This window comes from Nicrophorus vespilloides, unplaced genomic scaffold (genome assembly GCF_001412225.1).
Source record: "Nicrophorus vespilloides isolate i.1.1-1 unplaced genomic scaffold, Nicve_v1.0, whole genome shotgun sequence".
In the NCBI taxonomy this organism is placed as follows: Eukaryota; Metazoa; Arthropoda; class Insecta; order Coleoptera; family Silphidae; genus Nicrophorus; species Nicrophorus vespilloides.
In genome coordinates, this window is record NW_017099915.1 from 94,751 (window position 1) to 114,666 (window position 19,916).

At 35.4% G+C, this 19,916-nt stretch overlaps 5 protein-coding genes across 8 annotated transcripts; 2 read left to right on the top strand and 3 right to left on the bottom strand.

Moving 5' to 3' along the window:
• Positions 1 to 880: 880 nt before the first annotated feature.
• Positions 881 to 5,193, bottom strand: LOC108566052 (RNA polymerase-associated protein Rtf1). Of its 2 annotated transcripts, none has more exons than XM_017925748.1 (5): positions 4,939 to 5,193; positions 3,036 to 3,445; positions 2,237 to 2,960; positions 1,888 to 2,100; positions 881 to 1,810 (listed from the first exon to the last, which is right to left on the bottom strand). In XM_017925748.1, exons 1-5 carry the CDS (start codon positions 5,008 to 5,010, stop codon positions 1,199 to 1,201), a joined length of 2,031 nt encoding a protein of 676 aa, XP_017781237.1. In that variant the 5' UTR covers positions 5,011 to 5,193; the 3' UTR covers positions 881 to 1,198. The 2 variants fall into 2 exon arrangements, with proteins under 2 accessions (XP_017781237.1, XP_017781238.1); XM_017925749.1 differs by lacking the exon at positions 4,939 to 5,193 and adding an exon at positions 3,510 to 3,604.
• Positions 3,661 to 10,889, top strand: LOC108566051 (transmembrane channel-like protein 7). The gene is made up of 5 exons (XM_017925747.1): positions 3,661 to 3,723; positions 6,547 to 6,768; positions 6,851 to 7,054; positions 7,280 to 7,512; positions 7,816 to 10,889. Exons 3-5 carry the CDS (start codon positions 6,886 to 6,888, stop codon positions 9,709 to 9,711), a joined length of 2,298 nt encoding a protein of 765 aa, XP_017781236.1. The 5' UTR covers positions 3,661 to 3,723; positions 6,547 to 6,768; positions 6,851 to 6,885; the 3' UTR covers positions 9,712 to 10,889.
• A 165-nt stretch (positions 10,890 to 11,054) lies between these two features.
• Positions 11,055 to 13,353, top strand: LOC108566049 (transmembrane channel-like protein 7). Its single transcript, XM_017925744.1, has 3 exons — positions 11,055 to 11,127; positions 11,179 to 11,252; positions 11,307 to 13,353. Exons 1-3 carry the CDS (start codon positions 11,079 to 11,081, stop codon positions 13,101 to 13,103), a joined length of 1,920 nt encoding a protein of 639 aa, XP_017781233.1. The 5' UTR covers positions 11,055 to 11,078; the 3' UTR covers positions 13,104 to 13,353.
• Positions 13,354 to 13,499: 146 nt separating this feature from the next.
• On the bottom strand, positions 13,500 to 14,391 carry LOC108566067. Its single transcript, XM_017925772.1, has 3 exons — positions 14,185 to 14,391; positions 13,841 to 14,073; positions 13,500 to 13,783 (listed from the first exon to the last, which is right to left on the bottom strand). The coding sequence occupies exons 1-3, from the start codon at positions 14,327 to 14,329 to the stop codon at positions 13,757 to 13,759; spliced, it is 405 nt and encodes a 134-aa protein (XP_017781261.1). The 5' UTR covers positions 14,330 to 14,391; the 3' UTR covers positions 13,500 to 13,756.
• An 888-nt stretch (positions 14,392 to 15,279) lies between these two features.
• Positions 15,280 to 18,603, bottom strand: LOC108566066 (regulator of telomere elongation helicase 1 homolog). 3 transcript variants are annotated; one of them, XM_017925769.1, is made up of 10 exons: positions 18,425 to 18,593; positions 17,740 to 18,366; positions 17,358 to 17,692; positions 17,121 to 17,306; positions 16,934 to 17,058; positions 16,508 to 16,877; positions 16,192 to 16,449; positions 15,905 to 16,141; positions 15,558 to 15,848; positions 15,280 to 15,499 (listed from the first exon to the last, which is right to left on the bottom strand). In XM_017925769.1, exons 2-10 carry the CDS (start codon positions 18,227 to 18,229, stop codon positions 15,287 to 15,289), a joined length of 2,505 nt encoding a protein of 834 aa, XP_017781258.1. In that variant the 5' UTR covers positions 18,230 to 18,366; positions 18,425 to 18,593; the 3' UTR covers positions 15,280 to 15,286. The 3 variants fall into 3 exon arrangements, with proteins under 3 accessions (XP_017781258.1, XP_017781257.1, XP_017781260.1); XM_017925768.1 differs by having other exon boundaries at positions 17,740 to 18,594; XM_017925771.1 differs by lacking the exon at positions 15,280 to 15,499 and having other exon boundaries at positions 15,747 to 15,838; positions 17,740 to 18,603.
• Between the last annotated feature and the right edge of the window lie 1,313 nt (positions 18,604 to 19,916).

Here is a 19,916-nt window from a genome sequence, read left to right on the forward strand (position 1 = left end):
GAAAGGAACAATATGAAAGACCCAATGAGAAAAAAAATAAAACCAACGGAAACCGGAAAACTTCCCCGCGACCACCACCAGCCACCAGCGCCGGAAACGGGCGCCCTCTCCTACGGAACTGCCGCTCCCCACCAGAACTACTTTTCGTCGCGTTGCCTTTTCTAAATTACAAAATCAGTTTTCAGCCGCTTTTCCGGCTCAAAAACCCGCTTTCCGGTACTGTAAACCGTGTTTGCGCAAACCCTGTCCTTGGGGGTTGACGGAGTGAGTCACACCCGCTCTCCACCAATCTTGGAGCCGGCCACCTCGGATGCCCATAAATGGTAAACGGACGACCGTCGCTCCAAAATGGCCGACTAGCAGTTGAACTTTGCCGCCACGCCCAACCGACCAATCAATAACAGACGCAGCGACCTGCTGTACCTACCCATACTGTGCGCGCTAAATTCAAATTTAGCGTATCGGTAGTCCAAAGCAAAGTATGAGAAACGAGAACGAGAATGCTTTTAAATCACATTTATTTAATTCTTTACACACTTAGAGTATTATTAGTTGCCTACATCTTAGGCGCACATCGAGATTGAATGTTAGTTTATCTAACATATACAACAAATACCTTGAATAACTTGTCTTAACTGTCGGTTATAGTATGTATATATATATAATATTTATATGTAGCATAGTGATATATTTAATTTACACTTAATAATTCGTAAAGTAATTAAGTCTAGTACGATAATAAAAAAATAACGATTTTTTCCTCAATATATCAATACCTTAGAAGCGACAGGAATCGCTAAAAAAACTGTTCATTAGGCAGACCATTTAACATCCATGTTCCTACACAAGAAGTAATTGAAATAAAATAAAAATGATCGGGTTTTCTTAAAATATTAAAATATATTTTCTTTTCCGGAGGATCGAATGTGTCCTCGCTTAACATGAGTAAACTATCTTGATTTATTAAAAGATTTAATAAAAATGAACGTGTGTATGTGTGGTCTCGTCATCAAAAATAGTAATTAAAAATAATAATAAGTCACGTTTGAAACTTAATCCCTAGCTTAAAAAAAACAAAAATGAATACTTCATTATCATACTAAAAAAAAAACGGAGAATTATGTTGTATATATATAGTTGTTCACTTCTTGAACTTGAAAATGATACGGTAAGTATCATTCCCCATTTTCAGTGTATACTAGATGAGTCCTCTCTTCTTTTTGTAATCCTGCAAATTCAGGCTCCGCCTTGGTCCCAAGCTGTTCGTTGTAGAGTTTTTCACGGTAACGCTGACGGACTGAGCCGATGGGAGCGGCAACTCGAGATCGATCTTGATGTCAAAGTCGTGGGCGGAGAACAGGTCATCCTGGGTCACCTGGGCTGGAGTGGCTTTCGGTTTCTCCTTTTCTGACTCCTTTTCCTCTGGTTCCGCGATCACTACCGTAGCTGTCTCATGGGCTTCCTCTGGGGCAGCCTTGAAGTTCATCCGCGGTTTTGTTGAACGCCTCGTGAACGGATCATCAATCTTTTTACCCTTGTTGGCACGCACTTCTTCCATAATAGCCTTTTCTGCTTCCTCCACATTTCGTTTTCTATTTCGATCATTTATGTACGAAATGCTCGATATCGTCGAGGTTCGCATTTTGTCCAGTTCTGATGCACGTTCCTCGAGTTCTGCAATCTTCTCATTGTACTCGCGTGCCTTTTCTTCGTCTCCTCTGCTTAGGGCGGAATCCCTCTCCTTCATTAACTGTGTCTTCTTCATTGCGTAATTGTAAGTTTTCTGCTTGAAACGATCCTTTTCTTTCAGCTAATGAGATAATTCAAATCAAATTTGTAAGTTAATATTGAGCATAACATTGGGATGTATGAGGGTGGGGCACTTACGATTCTGTCCACATCTTTTTCGTTATATTCATAATTTAAAGCTTCTTTGATATCTGCCTGCTTTTTTGTTATCTCTTCTTTAGTGGGCAAAGGTGTGGCTGCCTGAGCAGAGGCTTCCACCCACTTCTGGTACTCGCCCTCAGTAAACTCCTGATTTGAAACGAACTCCAGCCTGAACACTCTCTCACCTTTGCCGTGTCTGACCTTGCAGCCCTAAAAACGAAAATCAATAATTTCAGGGGATTTATTAAATTGCCAATGTTGGTCATATTGGTTTATATTTAAGTAGATGTGTCACACTGTCACAGCATCACTAAATATTGATCGACGTTTCTGATTCTTTTCTTACCTTGTTTGTTCTCGTATTTCCCAAGTTGTAAATTTTTGCCGTCTCGTGTACTCCAGTTATTTCAGCTGCCCTGTAGACTGGTATATCTTTGTGTTGACCGATACCGATACGAATGAAGCAACCTTTAACAATACGATCGAAGAACGGTAAATGTACGAATTTTTCCAATTTATGTCTAGAGAGACGAATCAAGTTCAAGTCCGCTTTCGTAGGAATATATTTGGTTTTAGTACGTTCTTCGTCTGAAGGTTGTTCGTTATCACTGGAGCTCGAGCTAGAAGACCTTGAGGAACGTGACCGTTGGGATGGTGCCCTGGATTCTTCGGCAGATCCTTTATTATCACTATCACTATCATCGGAGTAGATGTCAGAAGCTTTTAATTTAATATCATTTTTCTTTGAAGATAGACTAGCATCTTCCTCGTCCTTCTTTCTTTGCTCCTCCCTTCTGGCGCTTTCCAATTCTTCTCGTCGCTGTTTACCTTCGCGACGTGCTTTCAATTCTGCCATAGCATTCACCCTCTTATCAACTTTCCCGCGGTTCTCTTCGATGTTCTTTTTGCGTTCTTTACTCCTTTCTTTATGGTCTATTGAGCTAAAATCATTCTGTAAATTCTTCGTGTTATCCTTTTCCTTGTCCTTATCCTTGGGTAACTTCTCTTTGGGCTTCTCCTTTGCTCGTTCCGCCTTTTTGGCTTGCCTCAGTTTCTTTTCAATTTCAAACCTACACAATTGGCACAAGGTGTCTTTAATTTTTATCTGAAATTATTCTCACTTGTCATATTCATTGAAAACTCACCTGTGTTTCATCAATTCCCTTTGCTCGATACGTTTATAAATTTCAGTCTCTCTCTCCTTCTCCGTGAGACTTGCCAGCCTGGCCCTATCCTCTTCGTCTCCCATGAGCTGATCATCGTATCCGTCATTGAACTCCTCTTCCTCAGAAGAATCCGACGAATCGGATACTTCTCCTTCTTCTGGCTCGGAATTATGGGATTTCTCTTCGACTTTAGGTTCTTCATCTTCTTCCTCCACCTCCTCTTCCTCCTTCTCTGATTCAGAAGATACAGAGCTTCGCTTTTTGGGTTTCTTCGGTTTGGTGTGGGTAGGTTCCTCTTCGCTCTCCGAATCCGAATCAGATCCAGAGCTCATATTCTCCCTCGGTGATCTCTTCCGTTTGCTCTTCTTCTTGGCCAGATTCAAGAATTCCTAAAAAAAAGAAAACACACACAATAAATCTACTGGGTAACTCTTATTCACATCCAAAACTGACTGAGGCCATGGCAGTGTGGTCCATTACTAAATATAAAAAGCACGCACTCAAGGATCTCGTTCTAAAAGTAGAGACAGACAACCTGTGGTTTGTTGGCAGTCACTTTTGACAGAAAAAACGAGAGCCGTAATAAAAATACGCCAGTCGCGCAAAACGAGTTATTAGGAATAGTTGAGCTAAAAAAAATCTCTTCAAACTTTTAATTATTGAAATCGTAAGTAAACTGAACAATCATTCTTTCATAAACATTACGAAAATGAAATATTTTACTGCTTAAATTTATTTAAAAAAAAAACTTGTTATTTAAAGGAACACATGATATAAGAATTAATATTTAGAGGAGGGTATCACTACCAAATGATAGTAATTTAATAGTCACAAAGCTGCAAATAATATGTAAACAAAATCTAGAGTTCCTAAATTAATTTGATTACTATTTAAATTTTGAGATAACAGAAAGAAATTGATATATTAATACCTACAGCATATTCAGGGTCCAATAAATAGTCATAATATTAATAATAGTATTTATTTAAACTACATTAATATAACTAAATAAATAAACAAAATGCTAATTATGAAATAGATTCCATAACAATTTCAATGTACATATTAAACATTCCAATTGATTTATATCCTGTTGACTCACCAAACAGTAAAACAGATTATTTAAGTACATTATTTTTATATATTTCAATAACAATTTATATATTACTATTAAATTTGGCAGGTCAATAAGATACTAGCTAATTGTTTTTAATGAATTAGTGCAAATAAAAATATTGAAAAAAAGCATATTTTTATACAATTATCTTCATTATTAATACAATAACTCCAATATCTTGGTACATAAATTAATAATTTATCTTGCAGAATACAGATTGTGAGCACAAATAAAATCAATTTACTCATATATTGATCCATAATTAATGAATAAACTATTTTTTGTGAGACTGATTTATTTGATTGGTCAATTAAGTGAAATCTCTTTTTGCTGTTAACAACATGATTGGACACAAGAAATTATTGTGTTTATTTATTGGGTGATGGAAATATTTTTTGTGAATTGTTTTTCCCTGGAACAGAAGTGTGCAACAATGCATGTAAAGGGCTGGTCCCTGGAAATCAGCATCAGATCCAAAATGGTTACATGATCTGTAGGGGATGTTGCTACATGAAATTCTGATATTTCCCAAAATTGTGTACAACTTGAATGTGACATTAGACCAAGGCTGAGGTTATATTATCTGGTGGTTCGTTTGGCACAAACAATTACCGAGTGCCCGATGAAACAAGAAAAATCAATTCATCTGGCGCGGCCAGCGTTATCGACTGGGCTACTCGCCCTTTTTTTCCTCAACATCATCATTTCACTTTGTTCCGTTTGTTTGATGTCTAACCTACAAAAAAATATGCAAATGCCACTCACACTGTCCAGATCGCTAGTTGAGTCGTTGCTCGAGTCCGAGTCGATCAATGCTTGGTTCTTGCGTTTCCCCATTGCGAAATAACAGCCCAAAGGATCACCTACTTTTCAAGAACCCGGGAATGCAACGCACCTCAGTCAGCAGCAAAACATCCACCTCAAATACAAACGGTCGCGTTGCGAAACTGAAAATTGCTGCTGCTGCTGCGCCCCCGACACCAAAACAAGTGTCAATAAACGGCGGCTGACTTCATGCGCAGCGGCTACAGAAACGCGCCATTTTGGAAAGGGATGAAAACAGGACAACAATAAATTCAATTATATTGTATCATTTTAGATATTAAAAGTAGGTTGTAAAAGAACAAAACAAAATATTGTAAATCTTTAAATATTATTATTATTATAACAATGCTTCAGTTCTGACAATGGTTTATTTTTTTCAAAATTTGATTATTGTGTTAACTTAGCTCAAACATGACGATAAGTCAAATCTTATCAATAAATCTCTTGCCAATATAATTTTATTGAAAAATCAATATTTATCTTTGTTTTTATATTCTTATACTGTAGGATTCGCAATGATTATAATTTATTGGATAATGAATTTCTGAACTGCTCAGAACAATACGCGCGTTTTTTCTCTGTGTATATGCGTTATTTTAACAGGACCGTGCCTACGGATTTGGGCGCACAGGTTAATGCTAATCTTAATATTGTTTATAATTAAGCTTTATATGTGGCTATAATAAATGATCCGATATGTGACTGGCAAACGGGTCGACAGGACCCAGCTAAATGTGAAGGGGTTTCCAGAAGAAGACTCATTATTGGAGGAGGAAGAAGAAGAAGAAGCTTTATATGTTTATATGTAAGAAAAACCCTTAGTTCTTTAAAATTGAACTCTTGAAAATATTTTCGAATTTTAATATTGAATCATGTTATGTAGATTTATTTTCTAAATTTATGCGATATTTACATTCAATTCAATATTAAAAACAATGTTAATTAAAACAGATATTGAAAATAACTATTTAATCTTATTAAAATATTTCGTCAAATTAGTACATATTTTTTTTGTATAATTGACAATACAGAAATAATACATGTTTGAAATACCTTAGGAAGACGAAGAGAAAACAACAAGAAATAAGTTTATGGTACAAATGTATTATCTTAAAGATTATAGTTTCTCGATATGGACATCTAAGAGGAAATGATCAGAAAAAATAGCAGATACTAAGCTACGAATGAATTGCAGTATATGCATTTAATATACAATTAACACATGTTGTTATTATTTAAATTTTCTGTTTTTCATTTTTCTACAATTTTCAATCGATTGTGGGACGATACATATTATTTAGACTAGAAACATATTACACATTTACAAAAAATATGTGTAATTATTAAACTATTTAAATGTTTTTACTTCCATATTTTATTTTAATTATTCTACAATGCGTTGATTTTCATATGCTGACGTGTACCAAATGTATAAGAACTAAATAGTGCTTTGAAAGTTGATAAGATTGTCTCAAATATTGTTTTAATGTTTCTTATTAAAAACTAATTTATTAATGGTTAATGCAGTTTTTGTTGTATTTAATGCAGATCATTTCTGAAGAAGCTATTGGTTGCTTGGGGTTGGTAGCAATATGCAGCGCGTCGATTGTTTTGTATCGTCGGATGAGCGAGCTGTCACCTGCTGTGTTATTAATTGTCTCCGATTGTCTCGTTACGTGTACGTGAGAAAAAAGAGAGGTGAAAATGGGTTTTCCAATTAGAATTCGGCAATTTGGCTAATGAGCTTGTTATGAGTCGAAGACGGATCAGGTAATTGCAGCACGACGTACCGCCCATCCCCCCGTTCGCTGCCGGCACTTCCAGATTCATTGTTTTGTTTTGATCATTTCAGATTTTAATTGTGGGAAAAGCTAATGTGATTTAAGCATGTCCGGTGGGCTAAATAAGAAGAAGGTGAATAAGACTCAGGGGTGGGAAGTTGCTGGGTCCGAGTTTTACCAGGAAAGCTACCCATCAAATGCAGCAGATTTTGATGTACTGCAGCAGAACCCCAAGCATCTGGCCACATTGCTACCGAGTAAACAGAACCGGGCAGGTGAATATCAAGAGTATTGTGGTTATTGCAATGTTATTAACCAATTTTATCACTTATTATTATTGGTCTTAAGGTCTTGCTAATCATCATAATTGATTCTATTCCACATATTGGTACAGCATTACAAATATCCTACAACAAACAAGACAGGATTTATTTTATTTTTTGGCCTTCTAGCTTTCTAGGCTATTATGGTCAATGTACTTAATCAATTATTAATTTCAGCTACTATAAAGCTGAGAAATAACAGTGATACAAGGACATTTCGGAGACAGCAATCCATGCGCAGGGAATCCACTTTCAGGAGGGCCTCAGTGGCAGCAGAAGTGCAGGTTGCCATGATGCCTGATCTCTCACAGAATCTGTCCAATGAGCAAACTACATGGCAGGAAATCATGGAACTGAAGGCAATGCCCATTCCAATGGCACAAAAGAGAGAAATGAAATCAAAGTTGCAGGTAAATTACTTTATTTATTATTTTTTATTAGTAATTGAATGTATTATTTTTCATTCATTTTTGTTGTTTATTTTATTATATTTACTAAGACTATAAATTATAAAATAACGTTGATTAGTAGTAAATTTAACTTGCTGACAAATAAATCAGGTGATTTATTATTACTTGTTTTGAATATATTAGACTGTTTACAGAATTGTATTAAAGATGAAGGTCAGAATTTTTATTATGGAGCAGGGAGATGTGTATTTTTTATATCTTTTTTGTAAAGGACATACTCAATAATATTTGTATTGCTTTTAGAATGAACCTAACCTACGTCTGCAAGGATACGAACAATTCAAATGGAAACACAAAAGGATGCTGGAGAAGTTCAAGTTGCGTTTGAACGAGGCGTACCAGAAGTTGGAATTGTGGCGTGGAACTTTGAAAAATATAGAGGGAAATTTTGGTACGGGAGTCGTGGCCTATTTTCTGTTTATCAAGTGGCTAATGCGGTTAAATCTGTGCATGTTCGTACCGCAGTTCTTTTTCGTGATATTACCGATGCTCCTCTCTCAAGAGAAGGCTCCTGTAGAATGCTCGGGTGGTGAAAGGAACTCTACGGAGTGTTGTACAGCCAACTACTTCAACAGTAGCAGCGGTTCCAATCTCGTTCTGGATTTGTTCCAGGGCAGAGGGGAAATGGAGAAAACCGTGTTCTTCTATGGACCATATTCAAACGAAACCTTACAGTATTATTTAAACGGATCTCAGATGTATTACAACCTGCCTCTAGCTTACGTCGCTGTGCCAATATTCTACTTTTTGTTTTCGCTGATCGCCATTGTAAAGGCGGCAGCAAAAGGCTTCAAGGAGCGTTTGGTGGAAGGCGAAGGTCAATTCTATCACTATTGCAACCTGGTGATTTGCAGCTGGGATTTCTGCATTGACAACAAGAAATCAGCGGGAAAAAAGCAGGAGGCTATATTTAAAGAGATTAAGTCTAGTTTAGAAATCGAACGACTGGAAGAAGAGCGAAAGTGTAGGACGAGGAACGAGAAGACAAAGTTGTTAGCGATCAGAATTGTCGTTAACTTTGTTGTGGTTTTGATACTATTCCTTGGAGCTGCCATAATATACTTTGTTTTTGATTTTTCTACCAACAAATTAGTCGATTACGTGGGAAACTCCATTTCCTTCGACACCGACAGCATCTTGAGGCTGTTCTATGAATTCCTCCCATCCATAATCATAGTGTTATTGAATATGACTGTACCATTTCTGTTTCAATATTTGGTAAGCTTTGAGAATTACAGTCCAATTTTCGTGGTTCGATTGACGTTGGTGCGAACGGTCTTCTTGAGATTGTTCTCGCTTTTCGTACTTTACGCTTCACTTTATAAGAAAATCTCATGCGAGAGAGAGGAAGATGAGTGCACAAGTACTAGTTGTAATACACCTATGTGCTGGGAAACCTTCGTCGGCCAACAGATGTACAAATTGGCGTTGACTGACTTCGCCACGCACGTATTCATCACGTTCGTAGTCAACTTTATTCGGTCAAGGATTGGGAGGTTGGAAAATAGGTTCGCGAAATTAATTGGGGAACAATATTTCGACTTACCCAAACACGTATTGGATGTGGTTTATCTGCAAACCGTTTCTTGGTTCGGAAGTTTCTATGCTCCCTGCTTACCAGCCCTCTTTACCATTATCTTCTTCGCCATGTTCTTCGTCAAGAGGTTCGCGTGTTTGGTGAACTCACGACCTAGCAGCACCGTTTACAGAGCATCTAGATCGAACTCTATGTTCATGATTGTTCTCCTGGTTTCATTTATATTCGCACTTATCCCAGTTGCGTTCTCCGTAGCCGAACTGGTACCGTCCAAATCGTGCGGTCCGTTCAGAGGATTGAATTCGGTGTGGGAGGTAGTAACCGTCGCATTTCACTACACTCCACATTGGATTCAAAAAGTGGTGTTTTTCTTGAGCACCGCCGGCTTCGGCATTCCGGTTTTCATCGTTCTCTGCTTGACACTGTATTATTATATTGCGGTGACATCTGCGAATAGGCACATGGTGGTGGTTTTAAAGCATCAGCTGGTACTCGAAGGTCACGACAAGCAATTTTTGCTGGAGAAGTTGAGCTCTTTCATCAAACAGCAACAGAAACGCTCAAGACAGCCCGAGGGCGATCGAAATGTAGTGAGCAATTAGAACAAAATATTAAATATTTACAAATTCTCTAATTGACAAAGGGAAGCCCACTCCCTTTTTCTCTCACTCTCGATATATTGAAGTTTTTAGGGTTTTAAAGAAAATCAAGAACAAAAGTTTTTAGTCATTGGGCATTAATATTTCATTCGAGAGTTCCGACTGATTTATGTATTGTAATTCCTCATAAACGTACTCTGCCATTACAATGGTCCAAAAATAAATTATTTAATTGATGATTCTCAATTGCGAAAAACGCAGCTAGATCTTCCAAGTTTTACTCTTTAAGTATACAGGGTGTTTTAAAAACAACGGCAAAAGAAACGCGTTCGTTCGGTAGTCTGCATATATATATAATAAGTTAATTTTCTTATTTTATCATATAAACATTTAGACCAGTGTCTTCTTACATATCCTTTGGAAAACACTGATTTAGATTTAAATTTGTACCGATGATATTATTAAACAAGGCTTACAAAATAGGACACACGGCACACGATTTTTCTCTTGCTTGAACTGTATATCATTTTTAAACCATATATCTTGTTTCCATTACAAATTATTTTTTTTCCTTCATTCGCCATTGTGATAGTAACAATAGTTCCTTTATTTATTGTATTTATTTTGTAAACTAGTCAAATTGATGGTAGTTTAGTTTCAATCAAGATCTACATTATTGTAAATAATTTTGAGGATAAAATGAAAGTGGAAACAAAGTAATAACATGTAATCATTATCGAACGGTGCTTAAAATTAACATAAATTAACGAAATTTTGTAAAGAAAAGAAAAATTATTTATATGTAATCATAGGTGAGTCGCCGTCTTATTAAACCTTGGCGTTGTTGGCGATTCACTTTCCAAACAGAACCCTTTTTCAGTAGAAGGGTTTACGCTCAAAATAGTGCTTCTGGCTCAACGAAAACATGGTTAATAAAAAAAAGTTTCATTTTAAGCACTCTCACACGAACAATATTTATTATACATATTTATATAAACATATTCTATATAAATACTTGATAATCGAGATAGGACATTAAACCTGCCAAGTAAACAATTATATAGCATTTGGGATGATTTTACATAGCTCACATATTACATTGTAATTGAAAGATTTGTATGTTTTTTTATTCTACACTTGAGAATTGTTTCTGGTGAACCCAGAATTTCATTTTTATTTTGCAAATGATTTTAATATTCTAGTCAAGTATTAATTTGTGATTTTAATCGATATTTTGTTTTTGTATATATTTAAAATAATGAATAAATTATTAATATTTTATTGTAGACTTTAATCTGTTATAACTCGCCTTATCTTATCTCGGTTTGCATGTTTTTATACTGGTAATATATGTCATCAACTAGTTTACAATGCAGTATGTTAATAATGATACTGGGGCGGACGATGAAGATGATATCGGTGAGTGTCTTAATGTTTACATTTATTGTATGTTTTACTTCCAATTTGTAGCAAACCATTTTAATGACCCAAGAAAAGAGGCTGTTTCCATGTGGATGAAAATAAAGTTAAGGAATAGTTTATTGGTAAATGAAAGCAAATTAAAACGTTGCACAAGATACACACATTTTTTTTTGTAGAATCGTGGATATGAGTTGGATAGTAATCGATCGGTTGGGAACAATAGAAATTTGTCGTCAACATCGCCTTCGAAGTTTTTCAGGAGATTTTCTCTATGGAGAAAACATTTCGATTTGATAGAAGATGAATTTGGAAATGGAACAAAAGCGTATTTTGTCCTGATCCGATGGCTGATGTTCCTGAATCTGTTTCAATTCGTTCTTTACTTGTTTTTTATCGTAGTACCATTTGTGGTCTTGGAGGTTGATGAGCCAAAATGTCCAGCGAATGCAACGAATTGCTGTCTAGTAGATTATCTAAACGCTGACAATAACGGAAATTACTTCTTGGATTTCATTCAAGGGTCGGGGTACATGGAGAAAACTTTGCTGTTTCAAGGATTCTATAGGAATTCCGTTTACGAATACGAGTCGATCGATGGGAAAACCAGGTATTACAATTTGCCTTTCTTTTACGTCTGGACGACAATCGCGTACTTCTTCATATGCCTGTGCATAATTGTGTACGAGGCTTCGCAGGGATTTAAAGTGCAAATAGGCGATTCACTGTTGACATACAGCAAATTGGTTTTCGCCTCGTGGAATTACTCGATTAGAACCACCGAAAAAGCTTCAAAGAGAAGCGCGGATGTAAGAAAAAACCTCGAAGAGCTTTTGGTTAATGATTGTACGGAAACGACCAGGAAAAAGTACATAAAGAGTAATTACAATAAAGTGGTGACCATAAGGGTCGTGGTCAACATTTTGGTGGTGGTGATTTTGGCTGCTGTCTCCTTCGGTATATTTACTGCTTTCGTTTACTCTAACAATCAATTGAGCCCTGTTGATAGGGAGATATTTCATTTGAGCGATGTGATGAGATTTGTTTACGAGTACTTGCCTTCCGTGGTCATTTACCTCTCGAACGCCATTATCCCTTTTCTGTTTCAAGGTCTCATACGATTCGAACAGTACAGCGCAACATTCACCATCCGTCTGAATCTGCTGCGAATGGTTATCTTGAGGATGTTTTCTCTGTGCGTGTTGTATGCCACTCTTTACGCCAAAATAAACTGCGTCCCGGGCGAACTTGAATGTGGTTGTAACGACATCCTTTGCTGGGAAACGTTCGTCGGCCAGCAAATGTACAAGCTGACGCTCACCACATTTGCTCTTCAACTCTTGACCACCATCATCAACTATCTGCGTAGCCTTGTCGGTAAACTCAACCACAAGTTCGCCAAAACCATCGGGGAGCAGTCCTTCGACATATCCAACCATGTCTTGGACGTCGTCTACTTGCAGACTATAGCCTGGTTCGGAAGTTACTACGCTCCGTTGCTACCAGCTATATTCGTCATTGTATTCTTTTGTATGTTCTACATTAAAAAATTCGCATGTCTTGTTAATTCTGTGCCCACGATCCATCAAACCACCGAAACGCATTCCATGTTCATGTCGGTTATACTCGTATCTTTCATGTTTGCATTAGGACCCTTAGGTCTGTCCATTTCCGAATTGCAACCATCAAAATCTTGCAGCCCCTTCAAAGATTTTGCAACGACGTGGGATATGGTCATAAAAGCCTTTAACTCTCTGCCCAAAATCGTGCAGAACATTTTGTTTTTTCTCTCGTCGACGGCGTTCACTTTGCCAGTATTCATAATCCTGTGTTGCATAATCTACTATAAAATAGCAGTTATATCCGCTAATTCATCTAGAATTAAGAAACTACACGAGACTTTGCTGGCAAGGAAGGAAGACAATAATTTCATTAAAAAGAAAAAACGAATGATACACGAGCAAAGAAGATTTTGAATATGAATAAAAATAAAATATTTACTTTTCTTAATAAATTTAATTATAATTAAGGCAGAAATAACAGTTAATAATCCTTTTTATTTTAAGTAAATATTCCTACAAATATAGAACCTTTGATGACTACATGAGAGTATTTAAATACAAATAGAAGGAAATAATTATAGATTGACGTTATTTCTCCCTTGCAGTTCCATTTAGCCAGTGTATATTTGTTTTAAAAGCGCATAATTTAAAATTATGTACATCAGTATCCATTAATAATTTTAATTAATTTTATAGAATATTGTAATAATGAAAAACTGTATAATTGCTATTTAAATTGAATATGTGAAAGGAAATAAAAACAATGTAGATATAATGTAAAATAATTTGAGATTTATTTATTAGCAAGGCACTAAAGATGATTAAAAATATAATAAATTCCAAATTCAATATTAAATAATTTAGAAATAAAAAAAACGAACAAGTAATATAAGGCACTAAGTAGATTTAACTGTAATAAGGTAATTAAAAAACTTCTATTGAAGGCTTTGGTTGATGAGGCTCAACAGTGAACTGATCACTTTAGATAAATGTTAATCCCAAGTTCACTCCAAATCACAGATGAGTGGTATCCCTCATTATTTAAACACTTATAGTATTATCTAACTCTATTCATCTACAATAGGTGAATGCAACTGCAATAAAACAAGTTGATTAGTATATAGAAACAATGATCAGTTTTCTTAACTTACAGCTTCTGCAATATCAATCCAGTCAAGTGCTTGAATCATGGCATCATTTTTACTTGGTACTTTGTCCCAGTTCCACATTGTCAACTTATCAAATGTATGTATCACATAAAAATTCCTATCTTCCTTCTCAGTCATGGGTTTCATGCTCTCGTGCAACACAAGACCCTTGTATCCATCAGGTACATCAATTACTTTTCCCTTGAGGGGATAACCACGAAACGAGGCTGTTAAGTCTTAAATATAACAATTCTCAATAAAACATTCTTCTAGCAACAATTTCAATAATGTGAGCTTTTTCTGCATCCTCCTACAGTAGGTTAAAATAAACAAAATTTCATACTCACGGTTCTCTTTCTCCTTAACGTACGTTTCGAAGTACTTCTTCACTTTCGCATCGCAGTCCGCATGTATTTTAAAGGGGACAGACTGCAGTTTTGTCTGCAGATTTGTCGCGGTGGATCTTTTCCCGCTCTGGATGCGTATCGACATGTTGCTGACCAATAAATGAAAACTTCTATTCCGAAACCAACGAAACTCGATCAAAACAAACTCATTTTTTTTCTCTATTACTATAACCTAAACTTGTTATCGCAAATTTAATCTAAGATATTTGCAAATTGTTATCATTTGAATTAATATAATATTAATATTATACAGATATTAAAATTGTTTATTCATTTGTATTTAAATGGAAAGCAATTTGAAATATAAAAAGCACTCATTATGTAACCAAATATACACATATTTGTAAGATGATAATAAATCAGAGATAAAATAGCATCGAAAGAGTGGCAGAAATAAGGCCGTATTATTAAAAAAAAACAGAAAGTGAAAAAATGTCTTTCGCTGATAATTATTGGACATTGAAGTCACTGGGATTCAAAATTGATGTCGGTTTATAATTTGTGGGTTGAAGTTTGAGAAAAAATAAATCTCATTTGGTCGTAACTCATAACAATAGGCACATACAACAAATTTTCTAACTAAATCAGTTATGAAATGTATCATATCAGAAGTTAATTGAATCTGTTATGATTTATGAAGACAGATAATAAATATTCACTGTTGGTATTTTCAATTTAATATATTGTTGTAAAAAAATGCAGAACAGTCAATTGCATGAGTATTCTTGATTGAAGTGAGTTGAATACTCTTATCTAGTTAACAGTAGTTAGTAATATTTGTATATTTAAAAATTCTAACTTTTAGATGAATATTAATCAATTTGTCTCCTCTTATTAAAACTGGTTTAATTTAGGGAGGTTTGCTTCACTTAACTACGTCCTGACGACGCCGATCACAATAAGAAATACCGGATCCCATACAAAAAAGTTAATAATATTTTTCTTATCAAAATTTAATGTCATTATTAATCATGGTTAAAAGTGTTCAGGGGAAAGTTAATAAAAAATATATATATATAATTAATAATTAGCGATATTGCTTTTATTTCCACTTGAGAATATACTCTTCGAGCGATTGTTTGTGCTGTTCCCTGATATACGCCCGAAGTCCGAGCATAAGATGCCAGCTACTTGATCTTGACATGAAAATGCTATCTAACGTTTGGAAAAGACTTTGAATCTCGGAGTCGCCCCTATATTTTTTGATGGCCGAGACGAAGGAATCGTACTCTTTTACATTCAAATTCTTTTTAACCTGTAATCAGTTTATTGGCAGCTAAGTACAAAAAATAACAGATAGTTACAAATACTACCATGATCAAATAATCTTTAACATCTTGCTTCGTGATAGATTTGTTCTCTGTATCATCTTGTATTGGCTTGTTGGGGATTAGCGTGATTTTTCTGCGTTTTACTTGAAATGTGGACTCTTCTATTTCGCTAGATGAACTGCAAGAATTGCTGCATTTCGCAGTAGAATTTCCGAAGAAATTAGGACCTGTATTTTTCTTGTACGATGGAACAATATTGAAGTTCGCCGACTTGCAACCTATCACGGGATTGCACTCTTTCTTGATAGGCGGTTTTACAGCACCTATCGGAAACTAAGCACAGGTTAAGTATTTAGTGAAACGAAATGCTTAATTGTAAATATTCATACCTTTACCGCTGCTCCTTCGAAGAACACTTTCAAATCTTTCATTAAATCAACGTAACTGACATTCTTTGCGTATTTTCTTAGCCACATGGACATGTGATTTAAAACGTTTGAATTGTTAAAGCGGGTATCCAACAGAATTATAGCACCATAGTCATGCCTGTGTCGGATAACCCTTCCGATGGCTTGATTCACAGCTTTAGCGGCCTCCAAATTATACCATTCATTCCCATTCAAATACTAAAAGACGGTTTTAATATGGATACAGCAATCATTGTATGCAAGATTACCTCGCGATTTTTCAGTTTGCAATTATCTAAATATTGTTTTTTCAGAACAATCCGTGGGTCCTTTAGGGGAGGAAACGGCAGGCCTGTGATCAACACGGCTCTGCCATTGGCATCGGCAAAGTCGAGACCCTCAGATACTTTACCTCTACAGACGCCCATAAAAATTGCGCCCTGCAAGTTAGGATCATGCACGCTCTTGTAAAAGTTTTGCATCGCCTCCTGGAATGCATTTTTCTCCTTGGGTTCCACAAAAATATTCTGCAATAAAAAAATATAAATTACTATTTTTCTATAGATAATTTTGATTATATTCTACCTTTCTCTCATTCATTGAAGCCCAGAGACCGGACTCTTGCCAGGAATCCTTGCACTTCCTCAACATCACATATGACGGAAAGAAAACTAACATTCCATGTGGAATAACTCGAATCAGATTACTCACTGTTCGTCCCAGCGAGGTGATATATTTGGGGTTGTCCCGGTTTTGGTAATTACAGTTGAGTATCTGTCCGTCGGGGCCTTTGCTCAATATCTTCACACAAATTTGATCGCCTTTAACAATGTGAGGATTCTCTAATTGAAAGCCTACATTCAACTCCAATTCAGTAATTAAAGGTGGTAGTGGAGCTAAAGTCCCACTGGTCAGTATCACAGATTTCACACCTTGACCCATCAAAATATTCATTCTATAAACATGAAAAGACAATGATCATCCTTGGTAGGCTATAGCAATCAAACATACCCAAAACCTGGACTGAAACACCAAAAGCTGAGAACACGACAAGCAGGTTTCACTTTGTTTGACGCTTTTGATAACCAATTAGAACTTTGCTTTTGCTTCTCGCCTTCTTCCATCATAACGTGGACCTAAATATATAGCACAGTAGTAAATTAAAATTATAACAGTTTGCATATTTGCAAATACAGACTTTGTAACATCTTTCCAATTTCTGTTTGTAATTAGGTTCAACATTTATAAAAACGATGCGTAACAGATCCTCAAATAGACTTAAACCATGCGTCCACTTCTGGAAAACGCCTTCACCTGCAGTTGTCATAAATTGGTTCAGTTTATCTACTAAATTTATCACTGTGCCACAATTTTCATTGGTAACCTGCAATGGTTAAGTATTAAATGCTGCAAAGGTTTGTGCACTACAACTTACACCACTATCAGCCATCATTTTGAATATGTATTTACCTTCAAAGGTGGCACCCTCTGAATGATTTTTAATTTCAATATTATCTAAGACTTGCTCAAAGTCCAGAAATATTTGCTTCAATATACACAATTCATCTGGGCTAAAATCTGGTGGAGTATCATTATATGACATACCCATATCCCCTGCTTCAGAAGACAACACCTTCATTGCTTCAGTTACACCTTCAATACTCAATACTATATCAGTAGATTTAATTTGCAAAGAAGCTGAATCTTCACATATTCTTTCAATGTTGTGAGCTTCATCCAATATAACAATATTATTAGTTAACTCAACACCTGAAATAATATAATTATGTTTTATATTGCAGTTCAGTAATATTTACCAATTGATTTTCTCACTCTTGCATCCAATAAATAGTTATAGGGCATGAATATTATATTTGCCTTTTGTTGCAGTTCCTTTGACATGTAATATGGACAGAACTTGTGCTGACTTCCCAGTTTTACTATATCTTCAATGTCCACTATACTAGGCTCAGTCACTTGTGGATTGACTTTCTGCCTTTCCACACGATTATAAAAATGACATGAATGTGATTTCACTTTCATACGGCACATATTAATTTTAACACTATTGCTTTCTTCCTTTATTATTTCAGGATGAATACACATTTGCTCTCTAGATCCTATGACTGATGCCTTTAAATGACTGTAGTCTGATCTTTTTAATTCCTGCATTGCTTGAGACAACTGTGCATGGGTTCTTGAGGAGTATATTATCTGGGGTGTCCCTAGCACCCCTCGGCTAGGTGCCTGATTCTTGTTAAAATACTGATTCACCTCATTGAGACAATCTTCATCCAAGTTTTTCATATCTGGAAAGAAATTGAGATTGTTGGTTTCTTTAATTTTTGTTTCCAACCATGCCAAAGAGGAACACAATAAGGAGAGTGTTTTGCCTGTCCCTGTAGGTGATTCCAGAACTCCATGCCGCTGATTTCTTAAACAATCTATCACCTTGCTCATGTAATCCTTTTGAATATCATAGGGCTCAAATGGAAATTTCACCATAATTCCGTTTATTTGGTATTCTGTCATCTTGCTTAGACACTAATGAAATAATTTAAAACTCTCACTTTTCTCACTTTTTTGGTTAGTTTTGGCGGCATATGTAGAATTCAACAGTTATCAACTAATTTCAAACGGTTTAACTGGATTCAACATGTTGCTTCATTAAGTTCGCGCATGATGTTAAACGTGTTGCCTATTCACAAACGTAAATAACCAGTAACAATGATTCAACAAAATTGTATGATCGCTGAGACTTCGATTTGAAAACAATTACTAAGTGTAGTCATTCAAAATGTTTTTCTCTAGACCCCTGTAACACTGGTTATATTAGTTAAATCATCAATTAATAAAAGCAGTGACCGGCTAAATTGTGAAAGATGCGCAAGCTAAGTGCAGCGGGATGGGGAAAAGAGAAGAAGAAATTGTCTTCTTCACCCTCTTCGTTCTATTTGACCGGGAAAATAATCATCATTATTTTATTGCTGTCAACTTTTTAACAATATCTAAAATTTTCAATGTGTTTCAATTGGTTGGTTTTTTAAATCAACATAATGTTTATTATTTATTAACGAATATCTTTAAATTCTCATAGAAAAAACTAAATTTATACAAAAGTACTATAGAGATAGCAGAACTTCCAAAGACGACAGTACAAGAGGCAACTGAAAATATTGGTATAATCAAATAATAATATCAAAAGTTAAAGAAAATAAAGAGAAGAGTTCAGCAAATCACCTGAAAAATATCAACGATTAACAAGATATAATATTATAAAAATTGGAAATGAAAAATTCATTTTGTCTGTTAAAAAAAATATATCAATATTTCCATATTTCAAATTGTCATGACATATTTAAATCGTTGTGAATGCTGTAAACAAGAATTGGGCATTCCGAAAAATGGGCTTGTAGTTTAGCCCAGCGTTTCTCAAACTTTTTGTTTTGAAGAATGGGTATGTGTAGAAAAACATTACGGATTGATCAATCATCAATTTTTCTATGACACCCCAAATCCAACCTTTTGAACATGGCTAGTGAGACATTGTTACAATTGTCTAGAAAATGTCCAGGAAATAGGAATTACTTTTTAAATTGGTTGGTATGTCAAGAGATGAATTTTGATAGTCCATACCATCCGATATTGATTTGACGAAGTTGTCTGATTCAGTTGTTTAGAAATTTAGGAATTTAAAGTGTTAAAAGCAATAATTTTAATTTAAATTGCCAGGTTTATCTATTTGATATACAATTGCAATCAGATGGCGACTATACATTTATAATGGTTATCAAGACCTTACAAAGTGTGTTCAACTCAGAGCTTTAAAAACAAAACGAGCCGAACAAGTTCCTTACCATCTTCAGCAAATATTCATTATTTTGGAGCAAGTGTCAATGGTAGAGAATTTATGAATGAAGTTATTGAAGAAATTTGCGAAATGTGGGTTGAACTCAAAATCGTTCATCCTCAATAGTTTTTTTTTAGTATTGTT

Excerpts from the sequence above, each read along its gene's own strand:
- LOC108566052 (XM_017925748.1), bottom strand. The coding sequence starts at position 5,010 with ATGGGGAAACGCAAGAACCAAGCATTGATCGACTCGGACTCGAGCAAC. Across the intron at positions 2,101-2,236 it reads GAAATACGAGAACAAACAAG|GGCTGCAAGGTCAGACACGG; the intron begins GTAAGAAAAGAA and ends TTTCGTTTTTAG. Across the intron at positions 1,811-1,887 it reads AAAAAGATGTGGACAGAATC|CTGAAAGAAAAGGATCGTTT; the intron begins GTAAGTGCCCCA and ends TTATCTCATTAG.
- LOC108566051 (XM_017925747.1), top strand. The coding sequence starts at position 6,886 with ATGTCCGGTGGGCTAAATAAGAAGAAGGTGAATAAGACTCAGGGGTGG. Across the intron at positions 7,055-7,279 it reads GAGTAAACAGAACCGGGCAG|CTACTATAAAGCTGAGAAAT; the intron begins GTGAATATCAAG and ends TATTAATTTCAG. Across the intron at positions 7,513-7,815 it reads AAATGAAATCAAAGTTGCAG|AATGAACCTAACCTACGTCT; the intron begins GTAAATTACTTT and ends TATTGCTTTTAG.
- LOC108566049 (XM_017925744.1), top strand. The coding sequence starts at position 11,079 with ATGCAGTATGTTAATAATGATACTGGGGCGGACGATGAAGATGATATC. Across the intron at positions 11,128-11,178 it reads GGACGATGAAGATGATATCG|CAAACCATTTTAATGACCCA; the intron begins GTGAGTGTCTTA and ends TCCAATTTGTAG. Across the intron at positions 11,253-11,306 it reads AGTTAAGGAATAGTTTATTG|AATCGTGGATATGAGTTGGA; the intron begins GTAAATGAAAGC and ends TTTTTTTTGTAG.
- LOC108566067 (XM_017925772.1), bottom strand. The coding sequence starts at position 14,329 with ATGTCGATACGCATCCAGAGCGGGAAAAGATCCACCGCGACAAATCTG. Across the intron at positions 14,074-14,184 it reads CGTTAAGGAGAAAGAGAACC|ACTTAACAGCCTCGTTTCGT; the intron begins GTGAGTATGAAA and ends GTTATATTTAAG. Across the intron at positions 13,784-13,840 it reads GGATTGATATTGCAGAAGCT|TTGCATTCACCTATTGTAGA; the intron begins GTAAGTTAAGAA and ends GTTTTATTGCAG.
- LOC108566066 (XM_017925768.1), bottom strand. The coding sequence starts at position 18,454 with ATGACAGAATACCAAATAAACGGAATTATGGTGAAATTTCCATTTGAG. Across the intron at positions 17,307-17,357 it reads AAATGATGGCTGATAGTGGT|GTTACCAATGAAAATTGTGG; the intron begins GTAAGTTGTAGT and ends TAACCATTGCAG. Across the intron at positions 15,849-15,904 it reads TCGAAGGAGCAGCGGTAAAG|TTTCCGATAGGTGCTGTAAA; the intron begins GTATGAATATTT and ends ACCTGTGCTTAG.